We start from the raw sequence: 24,529 nt of genomic DNA, 5'->3' as shown, positions 1-24,529 counted from the left end.
GTCCAAGGCCCAAAAAAACTGAGTACTCGAGTCCAAGGCCCAAAAAAACTGAGTACTCGGACGAAGGATGATGGGTAATCTGAGGGAAATCGGTGGAACGACTCGGGTCCAGTGGGATGCTAGAAATGGGGGAGGAATTCTCGGACAAAATGGCGGGCGGTCTGCGTCAGACGAACAGGAAGAAGGCCCGCCATTTTCCCGACTATTTCTCCCCCATTTCTAGCGTCAGACGGGACCCAAGTCGTTCCACAGTTATAGCGTTCTGATTTCCCTCATCCGCCATTACCCTTGACTAGACTTACTAGATTCGAGTACTCAACAAGGCCAAGAGACTTACTGGTTCACCTCTCGAACCGTGTACCTATTTCCCGAGATTCAAATCCATAAAATAACCCTAATTCCTTTTTTATATACGAAAGGGGAGAAAAAAAATATGATTTTATTGCTTATTCCAAAAAAGCGTATTTACACAAAAATGTTGCTTGGCAAATAAACAGCGGAGGTGGCGATGGCGGCAGCAGCGGCATCGAGAATAAATAGCCAGTAGCTCCAAATGCTAAACAAGAACCTTAACGAATTTAATTACATGGCACAAATTTCTTTACAATTATTAATCTACAAGTGAAAACAACTCGTTCTCCCCCCTCCCCTCCCTTCCCCCAAAAGTACATTTTAACGCAATTTAATGTCAATTTTAACACAAATGAGCGCCAATTTTATATAAATCGCACCAAACCTTTCGCGCCACATCATCATCATTCTTTTTTTTTCGTTTAAAACTTTTAAAAAAAGAACGTAGTAATATTTTAAAAGAAAGAAAGAGTAGGATTTGTTTCAGTTTTGTTTTTTAGTCCCTAATATTAACGTCGCGTCGGTGAGCTTTCGTTACTGCACGAAATCGACTCTATCACGTTCCATAAAGAGCTGGCCGCTTTCACTAACATTGCAGCCCAATGGGCAGCTTCGCAGTTACTCGTTTCGCTAGCCACCGCGCTTCCGCCGCCTAAATTAGAACCAGACGCGCAGGCGCCGACGTTAGAACCACCCTCGACGTTTCTTTTAGTCGTCTTATCAGCGTCTAAAGGCGGCGGCGGCGCGGCGCCATCTTCAATTTCGACTATGGTTACTCCACCGGAAGTAGTTGTCGTTTTAACTCCTTCCGACTTCCAATGACTCGCGACGCCACCACTCGAAGACGGACTGCTTTCCGCGTGATGACCGTGAGAATCGTCCGTTCTTCTTTTGGGCCAAACTCGCGTCGAATTTTCCGTGTTAATTATTTCAAATGACGGAGTTTTCTCTTCGTTAACTGTTAATAAGTTTAATTAGACGGTAATTACTAATTACCAATTTAGGTTTTGATAAAAGAAGGAAATCTCACCATCTTTCGGAGGAGGATGAGGAGGGTCGCTACTGATTTTATCAGAAGTTGTTGTAGGAGGAGGAGGTGGACTAGGTTTGGAGGCGGGGGCGGTGGAAGGTCCGGCCTGATTACTAGACGAGGAGGAGGAGGAGGAGGAGGAACTGTTGTTGGTGACCGCCGTTCCCAAATCGACAATGGCTAGAATAACTTTTTTAAATTGGGAAGGAAGTGACGGTGGTTTTTCTACGTTGAATATTAAAGTCAAAGCTTGAAGGTCCTTCCCAAATTATACAATTAATAATTAATTAGTTTGATTGATTTTAAGTGAAATTAAAATGTTTTAATCCTTAACGTACTCCAATTAGTTTCCTCATTTGCGTTTCAAGGTCATCGACGGCGCTTTTGGCCGTTCTTCTGGAATGCGGTCCCGCTAAACCCATGGCTAATTGAGAAGCGTGTTGGGATAACGCCACGCGATTTTGAATCATGTTTTGAATGTACTTAGGATCGAAACTAGTCGCCATCGAAGTGACTAACGATAAAGCTAATTGCATGGCTTGTTCGTTAATTACTTGATTCGAAACCTAAATCCCGCCATCCAATTTAACTTAATTAACTCGATTAACTTAATTAAAAGGAATCGGGAAGGAGGAGGTAGAGGGCGCGCTTACCTTGGGCAATAAGATGGTAAAGAGTTGATATATGACGGGATCGTTTAAGGAATTTCTTTCGTCAATCAAAACGGATTCCATATAATCGGACAAATAAGTGTTGGAATTGTTGGAAGCTCCGTTTAAACTTCCCCATAGAATCTCCAGAAACTCCAGACCAACTCGAGAGTGATAAATGTCCAACCACAACTTGGGAAAGATGGTTAAATGCAAGGGAACTCCTTCGATGGCCAACATGGCGCTCAAATTGACGATCTCCACGTTGATCAGTCCGTGACTGACAGCCAGACGACACAACGTGTCCACCAATTGATGATAAGGAAGGAAAAACTCCAGGAGGGCTTGATCGTAAAGTTTATCGACTCCTTTTTGGAACTGAACCTGAGTCGGATGAAGAAACATTTGCAAGGCGGGTCGTTGAGGTCGCAGACTCGATTTCGAGGAAGCCATCTTGACCGATTGTCCTTGAGTCGGAAAGAAGGGTCCCATGGACGCCTGACTACTTTGATCTTGAAAAGTGGCGTGACCTTCCGCTAAAACCGGAACCACTAACGCCAAAGTATTCTCCGGATAAATCAGCGCCAACTCTTGAAGCACGTCTGTTGAAAACAAACCCAAACGAGTTTACTTACCTCTTGACAGGGTTGACATTAAAACGCGGTGAATCCCTACCTATGCAAACTTGACGTAGTTCCGGAGGCGTGAAGGCGTTCAACAACGTCAACAGCTTATGAACCGTCTCGCCTCGATCTTTCCATCCGTTTAACCATTGATTAACTTCGACTGATCCCCGACAACCGCGGGCGCATTTTAACAAGTCCAAAGTGACCGTTAACAAGTCAACCATGTCACCGGTGACGTGACACGCCGTGGCTTCGTGATACATCAAATGCAAACTATGGAAGGCTTGACACAAGGCCACCAAGGCTCCGTGACAAATGGCGAACAAACGATCTTCCGTCGTTTCCATCAAAATCCTGAGCGCGTTGACCAAGGTGGCCCAACAAGATCGGGCGTCTAAGATGGTCAAATACAACTGCATCGTCGTGCACTTAAAATGGTGAATCTCCCGCAAATCTTGTTCGGTCGTGACGTCGGGATATTTTGCCACGAATAATCTCATTAGTTTGAAGAGTTCGCTGATGGCCTGCGTTTAACCCTAATCATTAAGTATGCCTCCCTCTAAGAGGTCAAGTACAATTGGTTCTTACGGCGGAGTATTGGGTCGTGTAAGGCGTGATATTCTTAAAGGCCCATTGAATATTTTGATGATTGGCTAATTGCCTGGTAAAGCTTTGCGATTGTTGGCAACAAAGACGCAACAAACCGTAATAAGCCGGTAACATGCACCTATTGAAGACGATGACGTCTTGGTCATCGTGATCGGCCCTAAAATATCAAACTGGTCACAAAACCGCCCAAAATTCGTGGTCAAAACTAAAAAGGGGTCATCCATCTTACAAGATATAATTAAAGGCGATATTCTTAGTTATGTGCGGATTTTGAACGATAAGTTTAACATTCTCGGGACAATCGACGCAAGCTTGATACCAAAAGATCAGTAACGCTTGTTTATTATGATGGACCGGAATGGCCGGCTCCGATAATTTAGGTTGAAATAAACTCCAAAGATCCATAAAATACGGAGCCAACTATTTAAACGCCAAAAGATAGAGAGATAACCTTTAACCCGGGAGGTCAAGTCCCAAAAATTACTTTCGAGACGTACCATTAGTTTCTCCGTTTTGCTAACCAAACAATAGGTCATCAAAGCGAAATAGGACATGAGTTTGGTCGTGCCATGAACAGCCGCGTCTAAAATAAACAAAAAACAACCCCAAAAATAGGCCTAATTATAGAGGAGGCTTTCTAAGTGGCCTACAACTGTGACGTAACGTAACGTACCAACGTAGAGTTTAACCCTCTTTAACAACCTTAACAATGTTTCAAATATCTGATGCATTATGACGGTAGCTTCGCTACTCATATGCTGAAATGCAAAAGACCCCTATTCATTAAAAATAAAAATTTGTAGGTCAATTAATAGGCCAAATGGTATTAAACGTGGTGGCTACGTCTTACGGGCGAATCTTTTTGAGGAATTAGCAAACTTCTGGCCGAACGAAAAGCTTGCCTGAAATGATTACTAGGAACTAAAGATACCAGAACCAGCGCCGCCACTGAAAGACAAACCCACAATTTATGTCACCACCCTATGACGTAATAAGCTTAATGAACCACCAGCACCAGCCTACCATAGCGAACTCTTTGAACGCTATGCGCCACCAGGAACCTTTCGACCCAAGCTTCCATATTCCCCTGATGAAGCAGAAAGGAATGAACGGTCTTATTTCGCGGCGCTTGCATCGTCAACCATTCCAAACAGGGTTGAGGACAGTACTCGGCCGTCTCCCATATCCTTTGCAGAATCAAATTGGCAAAGTTGGAGACGCCGCCGCCCCCGACGACGTTGCTATTGGAAGTGGTCCCGCAAGGACTGATGGTCACCGTATTCCCCATAATGGCTCCGTTATTACTCGATAAGTCAACCAGCATCGATAACGCTTTGAAGAATGGGGCGCTGGCTTCCGGTTGTTTCGTGATCGAATTGAACATCATGGTAACGATCTTTAAAATAAAACAACACAGTCGTTCACACGAGGGACTGCTGACCACCGCGTCGCGGCGTCCCTTTGGACAAGAACAACGTACCATGTGCGCGATATGTTCGTGCCATCGACTCAAACTGATGATGAGGGAACAAGTTTGCCTTAAATTGATGTTATCTTTGATTTGTTGTTGAAGAAAGGGGAAATTCTTGGGAGCGGCCACGGCCACCATATCACTCTGACTCAACCTCAACCTCTGATCGCGTTCGCTACGAGAGCTTTCCACCAAGATGGAGACCAAAGAAATCATCTTTTCTAAGGAAGCCGGTTTGTATTTATCGCTAGAACCTCCGCTGGGTGGTCCCATGACGCTGGTCCCGCCGCCGTTATGTTGTATCCCCAAGGGAAGAACCCCCAAAGCATTGCCGGCCCCGGAACCCAAGCCCAAACCAACGGGGGAACATTGTTGCATCTGTTGCAGGTGACTATTGACGCCGACGTCTTCCTCGTCCTCGTCTTCGTCATCCGACGTCACCTCCACCTTTGAAATCTTAAAAATTTCAATATTATCCCATTCTTGCCATGACAAAGAACAGGCGCCCGCGACACGTCCTTATACTATGATACTTACAAAGTCGTTGGCCTTTTGACCCAAGTAGAAGTTAACGATGGTGGAAACGGCGTTAATCGAGAGAAGAAATTTCGATTCTTCTTCGCCCATTTTGGCAAATTCCAAAAGAAAGGCGAAATATTCGGTTAAATGTTGTTTGTAACCCAATTCGATCAAATCCAAAAGTTTGGTGACGAAACGTCCGATGCACGACGCGTGATAATTAACTAAATTGGAGACAACCCCTCCGCTTTCAATCTCGGGAACCATTCCCTCGTCCGACGCGGAAGAGAAATCGCCTTTCAATTTACGTTGGTAATTTAGTTTGGCGTGAACCGGTCGCAATTGGTTAATGACGTGAATGCACAGGCGTTGAAATAGCTTTAAATAAACGCCTCATTAAATCATCCTATCAAATATAACCTAACCTATTCTTATCTGATCTTACTTGTCTGACAACTTGATTGGGACATTTTAAAAGAATCTGAACGAGCCACCAATCATTATTGGACATTGTATCGAGGAACCACTAATTACGCAAATATTACGTCAATATTTTTCTTTCAAAAATTATTTTAACAAGTAATTGCCAATCAAGGTCATAGGTCATACCTCGCACGCGGCTTGACTACCGTTAAATTGCTTGGTAAGTAACTCGATCCATTGCGCGATTGTAGGCTATTTTAATTTAAAGAACAGTATGGTTTCAGTACAACCGCCGCGGGAAGGAGGGGTCAAAGGTAACGAACCTTTTCTTTCGAATGAATTAAGGTTTCCAAGACGAAAGAAGTCCCCAATTTGGCCGACAATAATATGACTTCGTCGGTTCCGCTATCTTTCGGTAAAGTTTGAGGGATATAACCGCATACTTGCCACATAAAACTGTCAACCAAAAGGAACCGTACTTGTACTTGTACCCCTTTCCCCAAAAAACTTAAATACACACGGTAATTGCGTAAACTCTTACTCGAAATAAGTATGTTCGAATAGATTACGATCTTGTAGAAATTGCATATTATCTTGCCATATCCACTAAAGAAAGAAAGAAATAAAAGGACCCTTAACAATGTCCCTCGCCTACGTGTCGCGTTACACGGACCATCCCCAACCACGTTACAAGTACTTAAACAAGACGTAATTAGTCACTTACCTCGGCTAATTCGGGGGAGAGCTCGAACGAGTTCTCAGCAGTGGGAGTTGATGGCGACGGATTAGTACTGGGTTGTTGTTGCTGTTGTTGTTCGTAAAGAGCGTCTGAATTGTGATTGGAGGAATAAACGCCGCTGGCTTCTCCGCTAACCATGGAATCGGACTCGGGTCGTGAACTAACTCGTTCGTAAAAGAGCATGTAAGCGCTATTCGTCTTCTCAAAGGAGAAATCCAAGAACTTATCGGTGACCGAGTCGTAAGTTTTGCTGGTCATCTCCCCGCCAAAACATTCGGCCGCGATATGTTGAGGATCAAAGGGTTTCACCTCGGCATCGTTAAAGAGTAACCATTTATCAACGCCGGGATGCGAATGACGTTCCCTGATGAAACAGTAATAATGTCCTCCGTCCGCCGTTCCAGTATGAACGGTCACTCCGATCAATTCGTATTCCATCGATTCTTGACCATGCTGGTTCTTTTCCCGAGATGCCTGCTGCTGCTGTTGTCCTTGTCCTTGTCCTCCCCCCGCTTTATCGCTCGACTTACCCGGACTAGACTTTGAGCTATTATTACCTATTTCCGTTTGTTCGTGTTGTTCACTTTCGCCTTCATTGTAATTAAAATTAATGACGATTAATATTAATATTAAAACTAAATCAGTGTCTTAATTACTTTGATGATCGTTCCTGGGTCGATTTTGATGCGATTCCGGTAAGAGATTGGCTTCTAAATAGGGAGCCATGTCCAATCGCGGCGGGAACGAAAAGTGCGTGTTGACTTTTTCTTTCGTCATGGTTGCCATGTTGAAAGTATATCGCATCGTGTTAAAACACAATATTCGCGGTAGTTTATTAATGCAAGCTCGCTTCTCGGCGCGAACTTTCTTGCCGCATTGGGAACACGTGTACATGTTGTCGCCTTCCAGCGTATCCTTAACGGTCAACTCGTCCAAAGATTCCTTCATAAGGGGGAAATGGTACCCAAAAAAGGTTGGTTTCGGACACACTCTAGAGCTTATTGGACTTACGAAAAGGTTTCTCATGTCGGCCACTTGACACCTTAAAGTGTAAAATTCCTCCAAGGTTCTACTGATGTGAGGACAATCTAAAGAAACCACGTTGTTCGAGATCATGCCGCAAAATAGGTTTTTAACCAGCGCTTTCTGCAATTTTAACCACCGCGTTTTAAAAGTTTGAATCTTCAATAAGGGGGTGGGATTTATGGGCGTACCAGTTCGGGGGTCATTTCTTCGAGTTTACTGATTAGATCGGTAAAAAACTCGGCCATATCTTTCTGTTCGCCCGTATTTAAGGGCTGATGATCCATGGTATAAACGCGACAAAAACTACGAGGGTTATAAGCCTTTCTTTCGCTTTCCAAGAGATATGCGAACATTCTTTGTAATTCCCTTAAGGTCTTTTCGTGTTTGCTGTCCGCTGAAATCTATAAGAAGCCCCAGCCCCCCCGTTAAGACGCCTTTTCCTGGAAAGGAAAGGACATAAACCTAAAAGAGAAGGAGCACGACTAACTTGAGCTGAAAGAACGGAATTTCTCGCCGGTGGCATCATATAAAGATGTTGCATGCAAGACGCCAAGTAACAAGTGGCCCCTAAATTGGTTAATCCGACGTATCCGCATTCGGACCGTCCATCTTCGTGCGGCCAATAATCCCAAGGATAGGGAGCTCCGTGGGAACCTAACGTACGCGATTTCTGACCGTCAATATAAAATAGTTTACGAAAGAAAGGGGTAAAGGGTGGAAACATTACCGGGACTATGTTGTTCGATCAATTTCATATGCAAACATTTATAATTTTCGTAACATCCCTTGATCAGTTCGATGATGAGATCGTAGGAAGCCGATCGAACCGGACCCGATTTGCATTTCGGCAAATACCGTTGTTTAGGACTCGGTAAGGCGAATAAACAATCGAAAATCTCTAAGAGGAAAGCGCTCCCTTCTTTGGAGAATTTAAAGGCGGGGTCTCTCTTAACCACGATGGTCGCCAAGGACAACAGACCTCGTAGGCCGTCGTCTTCCACCGTATTGTGCCTGGTTTCCCGGTAATCTCTATTTACAATCACCTTGGCCAGATATCGAGCTAAATTGTCTAAATCGAGTAAGGAGGGACATTCTTCGCCCGCCGTTAAATTATCGGAATTGGCTCCGCGTAAATCGGAACTGCCCGAGCTGACGAAACACTGGTTCTCGTCGTCGGGATCTAACGAGTCGATTAAGCGACAGACGAGCCAGAAATAATCCTTACAACCGGGACCGTACGGTTCCTTTTCTTCTTCTTCGGGTCGCGGTGGTCTCATATTTTGAGCCACCGAAAGAAATTTCATTAAAGTTCCCAAGAGGGGTCCGATAAAACAATGGCCGGTATCGCCGTCGATGGTCGAACCTAAACACAAACGGTACAGTCCCGTGCAAACTTCCCTACGGACCGCCGGTTCGGGGTCGTCTAGAACCAATCTTTTTAACCATGCGTCCAAATTGGGGTACCGGAAGAAATGCTCTTTAACCCGCGAATCGCAAAAGGCCCAAGAAACTAAAAGGGTAATAGCGCAATGCACCACTTGACCCCGTCCCCAAAAACCCGTTCTGTACTGATTCGGATCCGTGGGTACCGAGGCTTCGTAGAGAATGGACATCAGGACTTTCAGGACCGATTCCACATCGTCCATCATGCCCAACATTGTCTAGTGCAAAGACAACAACGAGTTTATACCTTCCACCACCGACCATGAAGGTGTCCTGGTTAATCCTTACCTTGTTTATCTTTGGAACTAAAAGTTTATCGACGCTCCCCCTTCGAAGTCTTTTATTCCTCTTAGTCCGATTGCTACTGGCCGATATTTCACCCGAATTTGAAATATCGATAAATTCTTCATCGGGACATTGATTGCCGCCGCTTCTTTGGGGATTGTCTTGATTGTTCCCTTTTATCCCAAACAGGTAAAGTAATTTCAACAAACTAGCGAGGCAATCTTGATGCCACTGAAGTCCAAAAGACAACGATTGGACAAATTAAAAACCAATTCTTTCCCCCCTTTCAGTAAGTACAAGTAATGGGGTTCGTACTTCGTTCCATATTTCTTCGATGCCCTCTCTGGATTGTAAAACCCCCGACATGAAGATATCGAATAAATGACGCAGACCTCCGTGTTCTACAAACTTTTGAGACCAATCTTCGTCCTCTTCCTCAATTACCAGCTAAATTTAAAGCGACCCTAGCTGAGTCGCCAACTCGATCTTAATGACTAATTACTCTAGCCTACTTACATTATCGGCGGTTGTTGAGGAACTTATTCTGGGATATCTCCAAGCTTCGATGATTTGCAAGGCGTACATGAGTTTCTGCGGACTCTCCGGATTCAACAGTTCCATCAAGTTTCCCGTGTGCGTCTTGGTGGGGACCGCCACCACCGCTTTCTGTTCCGTCGACGTGTCTTGAGATCCTTTGTCCTCGGGAGCTTTGCGCGAACTTACTTCACTCTCCTTGTCCTTTTGACCCAATTCCTCCAAACCTTTTAGTAACGTCGGCGAAGTCGGTAACATCATTAAAATCTCCCAAACCCTTCTAGAAAGAATTTGGGCTTTCGTGTGCACAATGGGTTGCTGTTTCCGAGAAAAAAAGGTCAAAAGGTCACGGAATTCGAGGAAAGTGAAAAATGTCGCGCCGTGTTACTTACACCCGAGCGGTTAACGGCTTTCAAAGCGCCTAATTGCTGCATGAGCGTGAATAGCTGCTCAAAATGTTCCGTTTGCAACAGCAATAAAATTGGCAATCGGTTTCTAGGTGGCGGAGGGAGGGAGGAAGTCGGTTCGAGTCCCATGTCAACCCCCCCGAAATTGCCTCTCCTGCCTCGATTAGGTCGCGCCATTCCTATGGACACGAAAACCAGCTGCATATCCTTGAACCCGATCTCCGATAAAGTTTTTTCGTCCAAGTCGGACGTTAATTCCTGTCCCTGGGAAATCATTCTTATTGGTCCCTCGGGCGCGCTTCCCGAATACATCGCTTTGTTTAAAACGGAAGTATCCGCCCCCGCCCCTCCCTCGCCATTTTGATTCCTGTTCAAATTGGATTTTCTTTTCTCAAACCAATTAGTCACTTCGGCTCTTAAGTCCGCCACGTAATCGTTGTTTTGAAGTTCAAAGGTTTTCTAGGGGATTAAATTTTATGGGTTGAAAGAGGAGGAAGTTAAGTCCTCGAGAAGGTGCAACGGACCGATACCTTTTCCGAAGTTCCGGCGGGTTGACAAATGATTCGAATCCAAGTGGGCGTTTTCTCGGCCACCAGACGCGATCTGTGACTGGTGACGCCTTCGCTGGCTAAATGCCATCGTCGCAAATGGTAGGCGTATCTCTTTTGGAAAGTATCAATGTGCGTTTTAAGGAGCAACAAAGCCCGCTGAATCACCGTTAAGTAACTTTCCTCCGCTTCGGAAATATGATTGGACGCCTGACGCAAACTATCCATGCATTGCTGAATGAACTCGCCTTCTTTCTCCAAAGTCCCGTGATGAACTTTAATTTAAGACATTGACGCGACACCGTTAGAAACGAGCCAACTGGCGGACACGCGTCATAATTAAAGTATTCTAACCATTTATGTAATAGTTGTTGAGATTTTGTATGGCGGCCATACTGACATCGGTCGAATGCGCTTTCAAAGCGATACCCCATAATTGCCTAATTCCGCTGATGTCAGTGTCCGACGGAGTATCGTAAGAAGCCGTGGCTATCCGAGCCAGATTGCTAAGTTGTTGAAGAAGGGCTAGAGCAGTCATGCTGGTCGATTCGGGGGGAAGTTGAGGCATCTACCAAGACGGAAGTAGGAAGAACCTGATTACTACCCAGACATCCCAATAACCTACTCTAATAACTAACGAAATACCTTTTCTAAGAAAATATGCTTGAATAGTTCTAACCCCAGAGCGTGTTGATCGTTACTACGAGCTTGGTTCAGTAGCCAACTGAATAACTCGTCGCTACACTCGGGATCGGTGGCTAAACAGCACCATAACGCGTTAATTTGCTCGCGACTAAGTTCTGAAAACGTAGGCAGACATATCAATCAGGTGCTCGGGGACAAAGAAAAACAATGGAAACGTACTGAAAGATTCGGGAGAACCGCAAGAACTAAAAATACGGGACAGGAAGTGCAACCGGACTTGAATCTCTTCAGTATGGTTGTAGCTAAAAACGGAACCAGTTTGTATCTTAAGCGCGCCTTCGATATTGAAAGGGGGTAGGGGATTAAAGATCTTACAAAGGTTGTAAGGGAGTTCCGTCGTTTCTAGACGAAACGTAAGTCACCAAATTGCCAAAGAAATGTTTCATCATGTGATGCTCTTTCTCGGCCCATAACGTCACCGAATGGCAATCGCTATTCCCCCGGAGTTGTTGGAAAGAGGCGAAGAGACGCGGGAGAAGTCTTAACGATACTAAAACGGATCTACGCGATGACCCACAAAGAACAACCCTCGTTAAAGACCCCTGTCCGAGTCATTGCCGCGTTTTTAAAGCGCATTACCTATTATTGGCTAAATTCTTCAAGCACCCTTCTATAAACTTCATTCTTATCATCCTAACGTTGGACCAACAAACGAGATTACATAAGATTTTCTCGGCTTCGGGGGCCAAACCTTCACCCAACTGAGACTAAATAGAACGAACGAAGAACTACTTAGCCACGACCTTGTAACATTCGTTTGACCTCTTACAATTTTATCGTCTTGAACCAAATCCCAAAGTAGCGTTTGTCCCGGTTCGCAAATGGAATCCACTTGAAAGACGTGATTATCTTGCTGATTGGCGCTCGACTTACCCTTACCGCTTTTGTTGCCGACTTGGTTTAAGGAGCCGAGCCTGGATTGGGTTCGACCGATGGAATTGGGGGACGAAGACGAGTACAAACACGTGACTAAAGCGGGAGGGGCGATTTGCCCGTGATGAAAATGATGAGACTCCAAATGCGCCGCCGCCACCGCCGAACTATTTAAAGCGGAAGAAGAGCGACGACCGGGGGCGGGGTTTTCGTTGCCGCTGGAACTGCCCGCGCTGCTGTGGTTTAAGTTAGATCTATGGGCGTTTCTATGATGGATTAGATGCGAATGAAGACCTAGGGAATTGGTATCGATGGTGGTGGCGGCGGCCGCCGCCGCCGCTAATTGAGCTAATTCGTCGTCGCATCCGCTTTCCAATTCTCCTTCGAAATCGGCCATGTTTTTCTCGGATTTAATGGAAAGTTGGGAGCTATCACAATCTTCTTCCTCGTCGTCATCCTCCTCTTCCTCGTCTTCGTCGTCGTCCTCCTCGTCCTCGTCTTCTTCCCCGACCTCGCCCAAGTCGCTAAAGACAGCGCACGCGCCCCCTCACCATTATTAATAACCATCCCGCCACTGGTCACGCGTCACACTCGGGTTACTTTACCTGCTAGCCTCCATGGCCGAGTGTCCGGCGTGTAAATGCGTCAGACAGTCGTCTTTGAATCTTCCAATCTCGGCGCTAACCAAGGCGATCTCGTCTTTCTCCAACATTCGTTTGACCAAAGGCGGCAGATGATCCAATTCGATATCTTCCTCCTTGGATTCCGATCCGCATCCGCCGCCGCCATCTTGAATTTTAGAAGCGAAAACTCGATCCGCGTTCTTTTTGGAAATAACGGTTGGAAGAAGGAGTAAGTTACCGTCGTCGTGGATTCCTTCTACGTCTAAGTAAGGCGGCCTCACCGATATTTTGGCCACTTTGAAGCGAGAGAGACGGGCTCTTTTGCCGGATCGTCCTCGGAAGCGAGAATGCCCGCGATGCCTATGAAAAGAAACGGTAGAATCTCGCTGGTTATCTCTAATGGCCTCTTCGCCGGCCGACTCGTCGGAAGAAGCGTTACAAAACCTAAAAGCGTGTATTCCATTTAGCCACCTAACGCGAATCAACGCCGCGACGCCAATCACCCCGAACCAAAGCGCGAGCGTGACTCGATCACAATACCTGGCATCTTTGGACACGATCATTTCTTTCCCTTTGACGACCCTCGATTTCGGGGAGAATCGCCTCTCGTGATTACTCGATTCGGAACACTCTTCGTCATCCTCCTCGTCCTCGCATTCGTCATCGGCGGAACTGGCCCAAACCTGAGGCGGAACCACTTTTTCGGGCGATTTGTCCACTTCGATGGCTTTGATAAAAGCGGCCTGTTGAATTTGTCTCCTCCTTTTACGGTTGACTTTTTCCGAAGAATCTTGAGATTTAGTCGAGTCCACCGTCGATTTGCCGCCGGACGACGTGACGTCCACTTGACTCTCTTTCCTGCCGCGAAGATTTTCGAGCGACGTATCGGGATTAGCCGACGTCACGTCGGATTCCGTCGGAGTTTCCTTATCTTTCATGGCGATTTTGATTCGACGCGCGGCGTGTTTGTCCCTCCGTTTCTTCCTTTTGCGTCGAGATCTGGTTCCGCCTCTTTCGACGACGACGCTGCTACTGGTGCTACTTCCGCCGGTGGTACTGCTCCGCGTGGAGCTTTCGGCGCTGCTACTTTCGGCTCTCTCGACGACTCTCTTGGCGTCTTGGAGACCTTCGACGCGCCGACTGATAATGGCGGCGCCGCAAGCCGGGCTCGAGCTGCAACTTCCGTAATCGTCTTCGTCATCCTCCTCGTCGTCTTCCTCTTCGTCCTTGGACATTCGAACTCGACCGTAAGCCTGCTTATTGATCATGGCGAAGGGATTCGTGCTCGGCAAGTTTTCCAAGCCCAGGGCCATGTTCTCGGTCACCGAAACTCCCAAATGAGGCGAATGCGTCATTGACGGTTGTAAAGAGTGTTGCCCGACTAAGAAAGAAGAAATGAACACAAAAGACGCGAATGACCAACTTAAGACTGTCCTAACTACAGTTTAAAATAATGTCTTAAGCCTAACAGTGCGAAACATCTGGGTCTACGCCAATCAGCTGACGGAGGCAATAATCTGTTTTAACCCGAGTGACGAGTGACAAGTCAATGCAAACTCACCGCTGCAGTTATTAGTCCATAGAAATTTGATCAAGGCCGAGGATAGCAGTAGTGTCTGTTCGTTATGATCCTTTACTTCCATGTCTTGCAACAAACGATACAAATACAAGACGGGACCCACGTCTAGATTCTTTATTAATGGAGGTAAGAGATCTAAAACCTAAAAAAATTAAAGCCAATTAAGAATTTAAAACCCCCGCTGGTAGGACTCTAGTCTAAAGGCGGCGGTCGGTGCCACGACGTGACGCACTTGTCTACTGCAATGTTTGAGCTGCGCCGCTGACCAAATAACTTCAATGTGACTGTTGGTCAACCTCCCTTCGAAGGCCAGGTAGTTGAGAATGACCTGCGATTGTTTAATGATCTCGACGTGGAGATTGGGCCCAAAAATGTATTCCACAATTCGATTTTCGATTAACCAATTAGCTAGAGCGTTTCCCAACGAGGCCAAGTGTCCGTTGGCGGAGTTGGCCACTCCCGATGGGGAACCTAAATTGGCTAACGAGTTGTGAGCTCCCGGATAAGAAACTCCGCCTTCGACGGAATCAACGAAATTCTCATTGTGACTCAAGTCGCTGTACAGGTTGATATGGCTCTAAAAACGCAACGAGGAAACGTTTACGATTGGTTCTTAACGAGGGAGGGGGGGGGCGATTGAAGCGTACATTTATTTGCGCGATGCCCGCCAGTCTCATGGTCAGGGTGGAACTACTGAAGTATTTGAAAGCCAAATTTAGGCCTTCTTTATCCAAGGAGTTCTGAGCGTCTAAAGGGTCTTTGACCATGCTCCACATGTACTCGAACATGTTCCTATTGGCCGTAATTCTCAAATCCGATTCGGGAACTCGAACCAAGTATTTGACGATGGAGGATCTTAATGGAACCAAATGCTGAACGACGGCGCTGATATTCATCCACAGTTTCAAGTTGGAAACGACGGACGTAATTCCGTGGGCTAAAAGCAAAGGGAGGGATTTCCCGGGTCCATCCACGTCAAAGCATGATTTGAAGATTTTTAATCCGTGGCGTTGACAAAAGAAGTAGACGTTTCTCAGTAGGTGTATGGGGATGTCCAAATCGTTCACGTCGCAGTAATTACCCAATGACGTTACTTCTTCTTGAGTCACTTCCTATTTTACCACCGATGTTAGATCAACCATGGCCCACTCGATCACGCTTTGGCTGCACGCGCTACAGGAGCCCCTCCAAGCAACTTTTCCCGTGTAAAAGCGCGTATCAGCAATTTTCGGTCGAAAAATTAAACGAGACAGCTTTTAACATGGCCGTCTATGGCAGGAACGCCGTTTTTTTTTCGGCTATAATTTTGAAAATACCGGTTCAAGTCTCATTAAAATTTCAAGAGATTTGAGCCAATATTTTCAGAATTTGGGACAAAAAACTGTTTTCCTTTCATAAACGGCCGTGTTAAAAGCCGACTCCTTCGATTTTTGGTTTAAAATGTGTGATACGCGCTTTTGAGGCCAATTGAACGAGCTTCTATACAGGGTTCATACAACTTTTGGAAAACAAATTTCCCTGAGATTTCCAGGTTTTTTCCCCTAATACTTCCCTGAATTTTCCAGAGTCACGAGCCTCCAAAGTTTACTGTAATGCTATTCCTATGGAGGGGGGTTGTTTGTTTAGGTTTTGCTTAATTACTCGGCCCCTGTTTGTCGTAGCCCTAAGTTTTTAGTATGGTTGGATGGGGGACAAATTGGACTATAACATACTAAAAGGACATCCCCGTATCTCTAATAGACACAGAGTTACGAGCCTGCAAAGTTTATTTTCAAAAATCAAAAGTAACCTCCTAACAATAAGTGAGACAAAAAATAAGTTGACGACGATATTGAGGTAGCCTCAAGTTTAAAGTATCCTTGTATGGGGAGCAAAGAGTACTATAACATATCCAAAGGAGATCCCCGTATCTCTAATAGAACGAGAGTTATGAGCCTACAAAGTTCAGTGCTAAAATCATAAGTAACATAGCAAATAAAGGTGAGAAGATACCATACGTTGACGAACATTTTGCTTAATATCTCGGCCCCTGTTTGTCATAGCCCTATGTTCTTAGTATGGTTGGATGGGGGACAAATTGGACTATAACATACACAAAGGACATCCCCCGATGTCTATTAGAACCAGAGTTACGAGCCTCCAAAGTTGGGTCAAATGCTTTTCCTATGGAGGGGTTGTTTGTTTACGTTTTGCTTAATTACTCGGCCCCTGTTTGGCGTAGCCCTAAGTCTTTAGTATGGTTGGATGGGGGACAAATTGGACTATAACATACTCAAAAGACATCCCCGTATCTCTAGTAGAACCAGAGTTACGAGCCTCCAAAGTTGGGTCTAATGCTATTCCTATGGAGGGGGGTGTTGTTTGTTTACGTTTTGCTTAATTACTCGGCCCCTGTTTGTCGTAGCCCTATGTTCCTAGTATGGTTGGACGGGGGACAAATTGGACTATAACATACTCAACGGACATCCCCCTATCTCTAGTAGAAACAGAGTTACGAGCCACCAAAGTTGGGTCTAATGCTATTCCTATGGAGGGGGATGTTGTTTGTTTACGTTTTGCTTAATTTCTCGGCCCCTGTTTGTCGTAGCCCTATGTTCTTGGTATGGTTGGATGGGGGACAAATTGGACTATAACATACTCAAAGAAATTCCCTATATGTCTACTAGAACCAGAGTTACGAGCCTCCAAAGTTGGGTCTAATGCTATTCCTATGGAGGGGTTGTTTGTTTACGTTTTGCTTAATTACTCGGCCCCTGTTTGTCGTAGCCCTATGTTCTTGGTATGGTTGGATGGGGGACAAATTGGACTATAACATACTCAAAGGGCATCCCTATATGTCTACTAGAACCAGAGTTACGAGCCTCCAAAGTTGGGTCTAATGCTATTCCTATGGAGGGGGGTGTTGTTTGTTTACGTTTTGCTTAATTACTCGGCCCCTGTTTGGCGTAGCCCTAAGTCTTTAGTATGGTTGGATGGGGGACAAATTGGACTATAACATACTCAAAGGACATCCCCGTATCTCTAGTAGAACCAGAGTTACGAGCCTCCAAAGTTGGGTCTAATGCTATTCCTATGGAGGGGCGGTTGTTTGTTTACGTTTTGCTTAATTACTCGGCCCCTGTTTGTCGTAGCCCTATGTTCTTGGTATGGTTGGATGGGGGACAAATTGGACTATAACATACTCAACGGACATCCCCGTATCTCTAGTAGAACCAGAGTTACGAGCCTCCAAAGTTGGGTCTAATGCTATTCCTATGGAGGGGGGTGTTGTTTGTTTACGTTTTGCTTAATTACTCGGCCCCTGTTTGTCGTAGCCCTATGTTCTTGGTATGGTTGGATGGGGGACAAATTGGACTATAACATACTCAACGGACATCCCCGTATCTCTAGTAGAACCAGAGTTACGAGCCTCCAAAGTTGGGTCTAATGCTATTCCTATGGAGGGGGGTGTTGTTTGTTTACGTTTTGCTTAATTACTCGGCCCCTGTTTGTCGTAGCCCTATGTTCTTGGTATGGTTGGATGGGGGACAAATTGGACTATAACATACTCAACGGACATCCCCGTATCTCTAGTAGAACCAGAGTTACGAGCCTCCAAAGTTGGGTCTAATGCTATTCCTATGGAGGGGGTGTTGTTTGTTTACGTTTTGCTTAATCACTTGGCCCCTGTTTGTCGTAGCCCTATGTTCTTGGTATGGTTGGATGGGGGACAAATTGGACTATAACATACTCAAAGGACATCCCCATATGTCTACTAGAACCAGAGTTACGAGCCTCCAAAGTTGGGTCAAATGCTTTTCCTATGGAGGGGTTGTTTGTTTACGTTTTGCTTAATTACTCGGCCCCTGTTTGGCGTAGCCCTAAGTCTTTAGTATGGTTGGATGGGGGACAAATTGGACTATAACATACTCAAAGGACATCCCCGTATCTCTAGTAGAACCAGAGTTACGAGCCTCCAAAGTTGGGTCTAATGCTATTCCTATGGAGGGGCGGTTGTTTGTTTACGTTTTGCTTAATTACTCGGCCCCTGTTTGTCGTAGCCCTATGTTCTTGGTATGGTTGGATGGGGGACAAATTGGACTATAACATACTCAAAGGACATCCCCGTATCTCTAGTAGAACCAGAGTTACGAGCCTCCAAAGTTGGGTCTAATGCTATTCCTATGGAGGGGTTGTTTGTTTACGTTTTGCTTAATTACTCGGCCCCTGTTTGTCGTAGCCCTATGTTCTTGGTATGGTTGGATGGGGGACAAATTGGACTATAACATACTCAACGGACATCCCCGTATCTCTAGTAGAACCAGAGTTACGAGCCTCCAAAGTTGGGTCTAATGCTATTCCTATGGAGGGGCGGTTGTTTGTTTACGTTTTGCTTAATTACTCGGCCCCTGTTTGTCGTAGCCCTATGTTCTTGGTATGGTTGGACGGGGGACAAATTGGACTATAACATACTCAACGGACATCCCCCTATCTCTAGTAGAAACAGAGTTACGAGCCACCAAAGTTGGGTCTAATGCTATTCCTATGGAGGGGGGTGTTGTTTGTTTACGTTTTGCTTAATTACTCGGTCCCTGTTTGTCGTAGCCCTATGTTCCTAGTATGGTTGGACGGGGGACAAATTGGACTATAACATACTCAACGGACATCTCCCTATCTCTAGTAGAAACAGAGTTACGAGCCACCAAAGTTGGGTCTAATGCTATTCCTATGGAGGGGGGTGTTGTTTGTTTACGTTTTGCTTAATTTCTCGGCCCGTTTGTCGTAGCCCTATGTTCTTGGTATGGTTGGATGGGGGACAAATTGGACTATAACATACTCAACGGACATCCCCGTATCTCTAGTAGAACCAGAGTTACGAGCCTCCAAAGTTGGGTCTAATGCTATTCCTATGGAGGGGGGTGTTGTTTGTTTACGTTTTGCTTAATTACTCGGCCCCTGTTTGTCGTAGCCCTATGTTCTTGGTATGGTTGGATGGGGGACAAATTGGACTATAACATACTCAACGGACATCCCCGTATCTCTAGTAGAACCAGAGTTACGAGCCTCCAAAGTTGGGTCTAATGCTATTCCTATGGAGGGGGGTGTTGTTTGTTTACGTTTTGCTTAATTACTCGGCCCCTGTTTGTCGTAGCCCTATGTTCTTGGTATGGTTGGATGGGGGACAAATTGGACTATAACATACTCAACGGACATCCCCGTATCTCTAGTAGAACCAGAGTTACGAGCCTCCAAAGTTGGGTCTAATGCTATTCCTATGGAGGGGGGTGTTGTTTGTTTACGTTTTGCTTAATTACTCGGCCCCTGTTTGTCGTAGCCCTATGTTCTTGTTATGGTTGGATGGGGGACAAATTGGACTATAACATACTCAACGGACATCCCCGTATCTCTAGTAGAACCAGAGTTACGAGCCTCCAAAGTTGGGTCTAATGCTATTCCTATGGAGGGGGTGTTGTTTGTTTACGTTTTGCTTAATCACTTGGCCCCTGTTTGTCGTAGCCCTATGTTCCTAGTATGGTTGGACGGGGGACAAATTGGACTATAACATACTCAACGGACATCCCCCTATCTCTAGTAGAAACAGAGTTACGAGCCACCAAAGTTGGGTCTAATGCTATTCCTATGGAGGGGGGTGTTGTTTGTTTACGTTTTGCTTAATTTCTCGGCCCGTTTGTCGTAGCCCTATGTTCTTGGTATGGTTGGATGGGGGACAAATTGGACTATAACATACTCAAAGGACATCCCTATATGTCTACTAGAACCAGAGTTACGAGCCTCCAAAGTTGGGTCTAATTCTATTCCTATGGAGGGGGGTGTTGTTTGTTTACGTTTTGCTTAATTACTCGGCCCCTGTTTGGCGTAGCCCTAAGTCTTTAGTATGGTTGGATGGGGGACAAATTGGACTATAACATACTCAAAGGACATCCCCGTATCTCTAGTAGAACCAGAGTTACGAGCCTCCAAAGTTGGGTCTAATGCTATTCCTATGGAGGGGCGGTTGTTTGTTTACGTTTTGCTTAATTACTCGGCCCCTGTTTGTCGTAGCCCTATGTTCTTGGTATGGTTGGATGGGGGACAAATTGGACTATAACATACTCAAAGGACATCCCCGTATCTCTAGTAGAACCAGAGTTACGAGCCTCCAAAGTTGGGTCTAATGCTATTCCTATGGAGGGGTTGTTTGTTTACGTTTTGCTTAATTACTCGGCCCCTGTTTGTCGTAGCCCTATGTTCTTGGTATGGTTGGATGGGGGACAAATTGGACTATAACATACTCAACGGACATCCCCGTATCTCTAGTAGAACCAGAGTTACGAGCCTCCAAAGTTGGGTCTAATGCTATTCCTATGGAGGGGGGTGTTGTTTGTTTACGTTTTGCTTAATTACTCGGCCCCTGTTTGTCGTAGCCCTATGTTCTTGGTATGGTTGGATGGGGGACAAATTGGACTATAACATACTCAACGGACATCCCCGTATCTCTAGTAGAACCAGAGTTACGAGCCTCCAAAGTTGGGTCTAATGCTATTCCTATGGAGGGGGGTGTTGTTTGTTTACGTTTTGCTTAATTACTCGGCCCCTGTTTGTCGTAGCCCTATGTTCTTGGTATGGTTGGATGGGGGACAAATTGGACTATAACATACTCAACGGACATCCCCGTATCTCTAGTAGAACCAGAGTTACGAGCCTCCAAAGTTGGGTCTAATGCTATTCCTATGGAGGGGGGTGTTGTTTGTTTACGTTTTGCTTAATTACTCGGCCCCTGTTTGTCGTAGCCCTATGTTCCTAGTATGGTTGGACGGGGGACAAATTGGACTATAACATACTCAACGGACATCCCCCTATCTCTAGTAGAAACAGAGTTACGAGCCACCAAAGTTGGGTCTAATGCTATTCCTATGGAGGGGGGTGTTGTTTGTTTACGTTTTGCTTAATTACTCGGTCCCTGTTTGTCGTAGCCCTATGTTCCTAGTATGGTTGGACGGGGGACAAATTGGACTATAACATACTCAACGGACATCTCCCTATCTCTAGTAGAAACAGAGTTACGAGCCACCAAAGTTGGGTCTAATGCTATTCCTATGGAGGGGGGTGTTGTTTGTTTACGTTTTGCTTAATTTCTCGGCCCGTTTGTCGTAGCCCTATGTTCTTGGTATGGTTGGATGGGGGACAAATTGGACTATAACATACTCAACGGACATCCCCGTATCTCTAGTAGAACCAGAGTTACGAGCCTCCAAAGTTGGGTCTAATGCTATTCCTATGGAGGGGGGTGTTGTTTGTTTACGTTTTGCTTAATTACTCGGCCCCTGTTTGTCGTAGCCCTATGTTCTTGGTATGGTTGGATGGGGGACAAATTGGACTATAACATACTCAACGGACATCCCCGTATCTCTAGTAGAACCAGAGTTACGAGCCTCCAAAGTTGGGTCTAATGCTATTCCTATGGAGGGGGGTGTTGTTTGTTTACGTTTTGCTTAATTACTCGGCCCCTGTTTGTCGTAGCCCTATGTTCTTGGTATGGTTGGATGGGGGACAAATTGGACTATAACATACTCAACGGACATCCCCGTATCTCTAGTAGAACCAGAGTTACGAGCCTCCAAAGTTGGGTCTAATGCTATTCCTATGGAGGGGGGTGTTGTTTGTTTACGTTTTGCTTAATTACTCGGCCCCTGTTTGTCGTAGCCCTATGTTCCTAGTATGGTTGGACGGGGGACAAATTGGACTATAACATACTCAACGGACATCCCCCTATCTCTAGTAGAAACAGAGTTACGAGCCACCAAAGTTGGGTCTAATGCTATTCCTATGGAGGGGGATGTTGTTTGTTTACGTTTTGCTTAATTTCTCGGCCCCTGTTTGTCGTAGCCCTATGTTCTTGGTATGGTTGGATGGGGGACAAATTGGACTATAACATACTCAAAGGACATCCCTATATGTCTACTAGAACCAGAGTTACGAGCCTCCAAAGTTGGGTCTAATGCTATTCCTATGGAGGGGGGTGTTGTTTGTTTACGTTTTGCTTAATTACTCGGCCCCTGTTTGGCGTAGCCCTATGTTCTTGGTATGGTTGGATGGGGGACAAATTGGACTATAACATACTCAACGGACATCCCCGTATCTCTAGTAGAACCAGAGTTACGAGCCTCCAAAGTTGGGTCTAATGCTATTCCTATGGAGGGGGGTGTTGTTTGTTTACGTTTTGCTTAATTACTCGGCCCCTGTTTGTCGTAGCCCTATGTTCTTGGTATGGTTGGATGGGGGACAAATTGGACTATAACATACTCAACGGACATCCCCGTATCTCTAGTAGAACCAGAGTTACGAGCCTCCAAAGTTGGGTCTAATGCTATTCCTATGGAGGGGGGTGTTGTTTGTTTACGTTTTGCTTAATTACTCGGCCCCTGTTTGTCGTAGCCCTATGTTCTTGGTATGGTTGGATGGGGGACAAATTGGACTATAACATACTCAACGGACATCCCCGTATCTCTAGTAGAACCAGAGTTACGAGCCTCCAAAGTTGGGTCTAATGCTATTCCTATGGAGGGGGTGTTGTTTGTTTACGTTTTGCTTAATCACTTGGCCCCTGTTTGTCGTAGCCCTATGTTCTTGGTATGGTTGGATGGGGGACAAATTGGACTATAACATACTCAAAGAACATCCCCGTATCTCTACTAGAACCAGAGTTACGAGCCTCCAAAGATTAGTGTAATGCTATTCCTATGGAGGGGGTTGTTTATGAACATTTCCTCAATTACTCGGCCCCTGTTTGACACAAATTTCCCTGTATTTTACTAAAAATTCGAAATTTCCCTGAGGTTTTTGTCAACTATTTATTTCCCTGATTTTTCCAGGTTTGTATGAACCCTGTCTATAGCGCGTGAAGCCAAAGCGTGATCGAGTTGGCTGTGGATAAACAAATGTTTCAAGCAGGGCCGGAAATAAGCAAAAATATCTTATAGGACACGTGTCCAATGACCCCCTGTTTGACTGTAAAATTTATAGGACATTGTTCACTGGATGGTTTGCAAAAAATTGAGTGACATCTATATAGTCAAGCTATCAAAACTTTGGAAAAATTTATTGGTCAAAATGTCCAGTGACCCCCCCCCTTACATTTTAAAAAGATATTGGGGCATTTTAAAATATTATTGGACAATGTTCAGTGCTTATTTCCAGCCCTATTTCCAAGAACTTTAATCACCGCACTAACCTCTAGTTTACAATGAACACTGTGCTTAAAGGCGACGTACAATGGGAAATTGAGCAGAAAAATCTTGGATGTGAAAATGAGAAGGCGATCTTTGTCTTCCACACTCCACTCCTCTTCTCTATGCTCAATTTCTTTCTTAAATTCTCCGCCAAAACTTTCCACATTCTCTTCCACTTTGTCCACGTTCAACTCGGTATCGCTGGCTTCCTTTTTATCATCCTTGGCCGACTTCTTACCTTTTTCTTCAACACATTTCTTGTCCTCTCCGCAAAAAGTAGAGCACACTTTCAATACCGTTAAAAGCAACCCTTGAAGGGTCGCGTTGAACCTTTCGAAGCTTTGATAATCTTTGTAACAACACGTGCATTGCCTAACAAATGTTAAAATTTAAATGAATCCCACCCACCAGTTACAAAACGCTAGAAAACTAGTATCGCAACATTACCTATGAGTCCAAGCGTGAACGTAGGTATAAAGAGTAGCTACTTCTAATTTTCTTAAACAACGTAACTCGCCAAATTTTGTATCACTTTCATCTACAAAATAAGAACAATAACGCGTAAAATTATCGAGTAAAAATAAGAAAATGATTAAAAAAAATTAAAGTAAACTCGAAAAACGGGAAGACAAAATGAATGGTTTTATGTCGAAGCCTTGGCTTTTAAAGGTATTCTTACATTTTAAAAATAAAGTCAGAACATCCGCGCAAGAATCGCACATTTTGAATCATTCGAATTAAAATAAGTATAAAGTTAAATCATTTCCCAGATGTCAATTAAACGTTATATTAATTAAAACGTTCATTTCTATCAGAGCACCAAAACCGACAGTTCAACGCTGTCGTACTCGTCGTGAATGCGGTCTATGATAAAGGGAG

The 24,529-nt window shown here is 45.0% G+C and overlaps 1 protein-coding gene across 8 annotated transcripts; it reads right to left on the bottom strand.

Annotated features, from left to right (window-relative positions):
• Positions 1–415: 415 nt before the first annotated feature.
• Positions 416–24,529, bottom strand: LOC149718086 (ubiquitin carboxyl-terminal hydrolase 34-like). Of its 8 annotated transcripts, none has more exons than XM_089867242.1 (43): positions 24,330–24,529; positions 24,098–24,188; positions 23,653–24,022; positions 15,089–15,553; positions 14,674–15,018; positions 14,424–14,583; positions 13,403–14,243; positions 13,101–13,306; positions 12,845–13,028; positions 12,136–12,763; positions 11,946–12,073; positions 11,682–11,867; positions 11,526–11,608; positions 11,307–11,461; positions 11,016–11,229; positions 10,638–10,936; positions 10,099–10,572; positions 9,689–10,024; positions 9,488–9,619; positions 9,176–9,403; positions 8,172–9,105; positions 7,932–8,098; positions 7,633–7,845; positions 7,430–7,564; positions 7,075–7,360; positions 6,404–7,008; positions 6,221–6,285; positions 6,003–6,135; positions 5,866–5,931; positions 5,702–5,782; positions 5,275–5,634; positions 4,747–5,193; positions 4,290–4,662; positions 4,117–4,214; positions 3,940–4,042; positions 3,764–3,849; positions 3,496–3,686; positions 3,246–3,423; positions 2,707–3,181; positions 2,035–2,633; positions 1,720–1,947; positions 1,382–1,640; positions 416–1,309 (listed from the first exon to the last, which is right to left on the bottom strand). In XM_089867242.1, exons 1-43 carry the CDS (start codon positions 24,370–24,372, stop codon positions 861–863), a joined length of 12,099 nt encoding a protein of 4,032 aa, XP_089723368.1. In that variant the 5' UTR covers positions 24,373–24,529; the 3' UTR covers positions 416–860. The 8 variants fall into 8 exon arrangements, with proteins under 8 accessions (XP_089723368.1, XP_089723409.1, XP_089723408.1 ...); XM_089867283.1 differs by having other exon boundaries at positions 3,940–4,024; XM_089867282.1 differs by having other exon boundaries at positions 4,747–5,184.

This window comes from Phalangium opilio, unplaced genomic scaffold (genome assembly GCF_054372755.1).
Source record: "Phalangium opilio isolate 3A_F unplaced genomic scaffold, DU_Popi_V2 ptg000002l_1, whole genome shotgun sequence".
In the NCBI taxonomy this organism is placed as follows: domain Eukaryota; kingdom Metazoa; phylum Arthropoda; class Arachnida; order Opiliones; family Phalangiidae; genus Phalangium; species Phalangium opilio.
Note: the sequence above shows the minus strand (reverse complement) of the source record. Positions and strands in the feature narration are given on the sequence as shown.

Bases quoted from the DNA above. Each gene is read 5' to 3' on its own strand.
- LOC149718086 (XM_089867242.1), bottom strand. From the start codon at position 24,372: ATGTGCGATTCTTGCGCGGATGTTCTGACTTTATTTTTAAAAT. The intron at 13,029-13,100 runs GTAACTTACTCC...CTAAAATTCAAG, and splicing joins AGAAGGAATCCACGACGACG to ATGGCGGCGGCGGATGCGGA. The intron at 5,635-5,701 runs GTAAGATCAGAT...GTTTATTTAAAG, and splicing joins CCAATCAAGTTGTCAGACAA to CTATTTCAACGCCTGTGCAT.